This window comes from Epinephelus moara, chromosome 13 (assembly GCF_006386435.1).
Source record: "Epinephelus moara isolate mb chromosome 13, YSFRI_EMoa_1.0, whole genome shotgun sequence".
NCBI lineage: Eukaryota > Metazoa > Chordata > Actinopteri > Perciformes > Serranidae > Epinephelus > Epinephelus moara.
In genome coordinates this window covers 13,189,122-13,195,044 of record NC_065518.1, presented here as the reverse complement: position 1 = coordinate 13,195,044, position 5,923 = coordinate 13,189,122, and the positions used below count along the sequence as shown (strand labels likewise).

The following is a 5,923-nucleotide window of genomic DNA, read 5'->3' as shown; positions in this document are numbered from 1 at the left end:
TCCTCTTTGTTGCTACTTGCTTTTCTTTACAAATATCTCCTTCTTCTTCTTCTTCTTGGGATTACAAAGACCACAGACTGATGTGTTTGATTTCACTGGGTGATGGTGGATGGGAAAGTTTTAAAATTAGATCTGACAGTTCGATAGCTGATCACACACGAGGACATTCAATAATGTTCACACCATCTAAATATAGTCCGCATCACTGTAGGAGCTCTGAAGTGTGAAGTTGAAGCCTGTTTGAAGAGGGATACAAAATTGTTTTTTGGAAGTTTTAGGCCGAAATCATAAATTTGCTTTGCTGCCAGCACCCTCTGGGGAGCATCCAGTGATTCAAAACCTCAACACGGAATTGCTCTCTATTATAAATAAGATGTAATGTTCAATAAAATCATAGGAAAAGGGGAAATGTAGTGCAGCATAAGATAGAAAAACATCCAGAGTAGATCTTTTCTTCCTAGGACATCGGGTAGAAAATGAATTACAATAATATTCTAAGGGTTGAGTTACTTGAACTACAGTGATTTTTAGTGGCAACAAACATTATCAAAGTTATATAATTACAGGTGGAGTAAGATTACCTTTTACCCAAGAGATCCAACATTTTGTCAGTGGTGAATGTTTTGCTTCAGTGTGGATTATTTTTGCAGGTTATTACCGTTACATTTGCTATATTTCATTTTCTGTTATCAGGACTTTATAATTTGGCACCCCCTGTGACAAAGGATAAAGCAATACAGATTTAAGATTACATATAAGCCACAGTTTGTCATATTTGCTCAAACTGTCACTATACACTAGCAGTAGGGTGACACGGCGAGACAGTGGTTAGCATTGTCGCCTCACAGCAAGAGGGTTACTGGGCCGAACCCCAGGGTGGGGGAGCCCTTCTTTGCAGAGTTTGCATGTTCTTCCCCTGTCATCATGGGTTTTCTCTGGGTACTCCAGCTTCCTCCCACAATCCAAAGACATGCAGGCTGAGTGGTGACTCTAAATTGCCCGTAGGTGCATGTAACAAATTGTCTGGTGACCTGTCCAGGGTGTACCCCACCTCGCACCCAATGTCAGCTGGGATAGTGACTCCAAACAGGATAAGTGGTTGCGTAAAATGGGTGAATACTAGCAGTAGTACATGAGACAGTTGGTGAAAAAAATCTCTGGTTCCTCCTCATCCTCTTCTAATAGCAATTGCTGGAATCCATTGTAGCTGAAGGAGAACAACCAATCCGAGCAGTCAATCATTGATTGTGAACTGCGGGGGGCAAGGCAGCGCTGATCAAATATGAATCAAGAGTCTGTCACTGCATGGCCTATTTCTCAAGAGGCGAGAAATAGGCATATTTGATCAGTGGTGCCTTGTTTGGCAGTTGGACTGCAGTTAACGAGCAGTGATTGACATGAGTGCGCTAAAGACTCTTCTGCTCTGATTGGTTTTCGTTCCAGTGTGGTGGATAAATGCCATCAGATGCACTACGAGGAGACAGAGGTGTATGATTTTATCACTGATTATCAGTCTCATGTACTGCTGTGTGGTTATAGTGACAGTTTCAGCAAAAATGATTTAACAGTTTTTAAAATTAAAGTTACCAACTACAGCTTTCTAGCGGCTGCTAGTACAATAGAGCACAGGATTAAAAATCAAGCTGGTACAGACAGCTGGTTCTCAGAATCGTATCTTTTATTTGAACTGCACTGAATGCTAAATGTTCACCTTGTACAAGAAACAAATACAAATACTCACACTAAAAACAAAAACATACTGCTGGCTGCCTCTTCTGCTATTGTTGGGACACTAAGTAGGAGTTTCTGCTATTGCTCTTACAGAGTACAGGATGCCCCAAAGAACCTGGCCTTCAATAGAACAAAGAAAATATAAGAAGGAGAGAAGAGAGAGGGGGCGGATCACATAGGACTATGGTTATAGGAACATTTAACTAGGCAATACAAATCTAACAGGACTCTTCAAAACTCTTTAACACCAAAAACGTGGGATGCGCCTTGTATATAAAAATACCACAATGGAGAGGATGAGGGAGGAGAGAAAATATCCAGACTAACCAGATTAGTCTTATCTTTTTTTTTTTTTCCTCAAAGACAAAATTCTGGGAATAAACAATATCTGCAAAAAAGTGTTTTCCTGAGTCATTAAGAAATTAAGTTTGCTTTAACCCTTTCCTGTCTTTAGTGTGAAATGTGCTCGAAGAAGATGAGATCGGTTGTCCGTCGGCTGTCGTCACAAATGTCCAGAGAAGAATCAGATGCAGTCACACCAAACTTTTTTTGTTTTTTTGTTTTCTTATGATTAAAAAAAAACCCCATCGTCACAGCTCACAGTCACACTGACACATCACCAACTCTTAACAACTAAAGAGAAAAGTTAAATACTTAGCTGGCAGCTCCCTCTGGATCCTTTTACCTCAGAATTCAGCTACAGTCAAATGTAAAGTGAATGTTTTTAGTGTTTACTGCTTAGAAAATAATTACACTAAATATATCAGAGCAACTTATGGTCTCAGTGGTCTCAGGTGCAGGAGAAATCCCCCACACTGTGTAGAAGTGCCCTCAAGTGGTGAAATCCTGCAACTGCAACTCTAATGTATTATTGCCAGGAAAGGGTTAAAACCCACTCTAGATTACTATAACTGATGAGCAATCTTTTCCTTTTGTTTGACGAATGATAAATATATATAGTCAATAATCCATTTTTAGTCATTCACACTGAAGATTGAAAGAAAAAAATAATAATTCTCTTCTGAGGCATAATGAGGGGCCTAAACAACACACATTAGTTACATAAGGAGGGTGGGAGCTGGGTGGAGGGGAGGATCAGGAGGGAGTCAGGAGGGGCGGGATCGAGGGGGGGTAAGGTCCAGTAGCACATGATGCCAAAGTTTTTCTTGTTCGCCCATTGGTGTGTTGAGATGTGGGCCTACGTTTCCCATGAGCTCTGAGGTGTAGGGGGGCAGGACAGAGTCTCATCGGGTAATCCCGGAGCGCTAAAAACACTGGACTCTGTGTCCACAATCATAGGCATGTCCCGAAGAAAAAACAAAACAAAAACAAAAAAACCCATCATCATCATCAAAGAGTAAAGTCGGTACTGAACCCAAAGAGACAGAGTAAAAACTAAAACGTTAAAAGTACAAATTCCCCGGAACACTTCCTTTGTTCCCAGATGCTGACTGGTTTAACAGGCAGCCGCTTGTGTTGTTTCACTGTCTCTTGGTCCCAGTTGGTCGGTTGCTTTGTGATTGGTTGCTTCTGAGTGTCGACAGGTCGGATGAGATGTTGCCATTTTTGGATCCCTTCTGCTGCTATTGCTCGGTGAGGTGCTCTCTGGTCTCGCCATGTTTGGAGGGCTGGTTGGGCGACGGGGCCTGGGAGGGGTGTGTACCAGAGGGCAGGGTGTGGGCGATGGGCACCCCACCTGGCACCATGCCCTCTAACGCCCCCGGGATGCCGCCCGGAGCCACTCCAACTACACCAGGCGGGTATCTGGGGAAAACAGAAGGTGAGAGATTAGTGTTACAGACGGTGCGACTCTCAGAGTGGGTGTAGTGCGCTCACAGGTTGACTAGCCCACATTCCCAACACCGTGAAAGACAGGATTCTCCGATACTACTGGCTCCTTTCCACCACAGGAGCTGCATTTACAGCCGTCCTTGCTGCTTTATTTTCTGATTGTTTAGGAGTTACTGGGGTTGAGTACTTAAGTACTAAATAAAGCCGACTGAAGATATGTTACTGGGTTCCAGACTTGTCTAAAAAGGGCAAGACAGGGTGAAATCATATATTAGATACTTCAATTTAATGCTTTCTAAGACCTTTTTCAAGATACTTTTTAACCTAAGACTGACTTTTAGACAAGTTATTTTTCTTTTGCAGGGTCTGCAGGTAACTTATGGTATAAGGTATAAATATGTGGTCCCATGCAGAGGTAGAGTGAGCTAAGTTTCTGCCAACAGATAAGTGCAAGTATAAAGTAAATAAGACCGCACTAGGTTCAGTGGCAGGTTTAAAGACTTGTAACATCAGAAATGTAGACACAAAGACGCGGGACTTATTTTGACAAAAATCAATTAAAATATGGATAAATTAAATTGATTAAATGTTCATAGAAATTCAAATTTAAAAGTTTTTCATGGCATTTAAGGCCTTATGTTCATAAAACTGAATTTAAGACCCTTAACCCTTTGAAAACATGGAAAAATGGCAATGAGCAACGAAAGAAAAAATGACCCAAAAAAGTAGCAAGAAATTAGTAAAACTGGAAAATTAAAACAAGAAAATTCTAGTTTTTGAATAATTATTATTTTTTAAATAATACTAAATAAATGTTTTTTTTATTTTAAATAATCTTTTAATATTTTTTATTTTTTTTTGCAAATTTGTGAGACATTTCTTACCAAGTTGCTCATAGCTTTTTTCCCCATGTGTTCACAAATCACATTAATTTACTCAGGGTTCAAAGGTTTAAATATTTGCGAAAGGCATCCGAGAGCAGCACAAGAAAATTGATATCGCAGTTAAAAAAGTAGAGAACAAGCCAGAGTAAAATAACTATATTTTAGAGCTAAAAAAAAGTGACAGAATTTTCTTTCTTGATAAATGACTTACAAATTCTTTTTTGGTTCTTAGGACTATTTGGTGGAAAAGAGCCATAATGCTACAGTATTCTGGCAAAAGGAAGTGAGGAAATTCCCAGTAATATGGAGCCCCTGAAGGGGTCATGGTAAGATTTTTCTTTTTTTTTTCATTTTGCATTCCCTCTAAACTAAACTCACAGTGTATTATAACTAGACTGAACACACTAACTGAATGCAAGGGAACGCAAAAAGTAGTTCAGTTAAAAAAAAAATCCACCTTGACCCCTTTTGGAGCTCCGTACAGTAACATTCAACCCGAGAGAAAGAAAAAGTACAATGCAGTTAAGAGACGTTTAATCCAACCCAATCCAAGCCCATAAGAAGGAAACCACGAAGCATGACTCCATCCATGAAACTGCATCTGAATGGCTTCATGTCATGCTTACTGAGGACACTCAAAACCCACATTCGCTGCCATCCATCTCTACTCTGTGCTCAGTCAAACAGGTGAGTACTGGGGAGGATTATAGAGGGGACACACATCACGTGAGCTCAGGTGAGAGGGTCTTATCCGGGACCTCCAGACGAGAGGCTGTTGGCCCGGATGGTTGTATTTACCTGCTCCTGATCTAGGCAATAATTTTGTCTTGGGGGACACCGGTTGTTACGGCCGGGAGAGTTTGGTTCACTTGGCTGCGTGAAAGAAGCACATGAAGGCGGACATGCTGAGATCAGGAAGAGCCCTCAGGTGGGCAGAGAATTACCTTTCTACTACTACAGAGGACAGTGGCACTAGGGCACTAGGATCGATAGCAGAGTAGTGAGTTATACTATAACACATGACTAGTTTAAAACAGTGAACATAGGGGGAAAGGGATTAATGGCATGGCATGTTTTAGGATTTCTTTATTAATATAGCAAGAGAAAAGGCACCCACAGGGGTCCACAATACTGCAAAACCATATTAACATTGACTTTTACTGTCATATTAAAACACAATCATAAAAATGCAGGGCAGCTTTTTTTTCTGAAATGGGAAGGAGGACATTTGCTAGCCATCTGCATGCTCAGTCCCTACCTGTAAGCAGCGCCGTTGAGCTCAGGGTGAACGCCTGGTTGATCCATAACTGCCCATGGTGCTGTGGTGACGAAGAACTCCTTGTTGACGCAGTTTCTTAGGCTGTCAGGGATACGGCCTGTCATGTGAGCCAAACACACACACACACACAATTAAAAGCAGTGAAGCACACCGGCATACATCACAGTCTCTAACAGGCCGTAACTTCATACAGGAGCTGAGCGACCAGACGACACAAAGTGTTAATGAGTTCAGACTG

General features: G+C 41.2%; 1 protein-coding gene across 8 annotated transcripts in view; it reads right to left on the bottom strand.

Annotated features, from left to right (window-relative positions):
- Positions 1 to 1,655: 1,655 nt before the first annotated feature.
- The window catches only part of ctbp2l (C-terminal binding protein 2, like), a 141,152-nt gene continuing 136,884 nt past the window's right edge, over positions 1,656 to 5,923 (bottom strand). For 6 of the 8 annotated variants that reach the window (XM_050060996.1, XM_050060995.1, XM_050060997.1 and 3 more), the window contains 2 exons: positions 5,665 to 5,782; positions 1,656 to 3,495 (listed from right to left, as the gene is read on the bottom strand). In XM_050060996.1, the coding sequence (XP_049916953.1) occupies positions 3,315 to 3,495; positions 5,665 to 5,782 (299 nt within the window). In that variant the 3' untranslated portion in view covers positions 1,656 to 3,314. Of the gene's footprint in view, positions 3,496 to 3,515; positions 5,280 to 5,664; positions 5,783 to 5,923 lie in introns of those variants that run through there. The other 2 variants (XM_050060993.1, XM_050060999.1) reach the window with 2 other exon arrangements.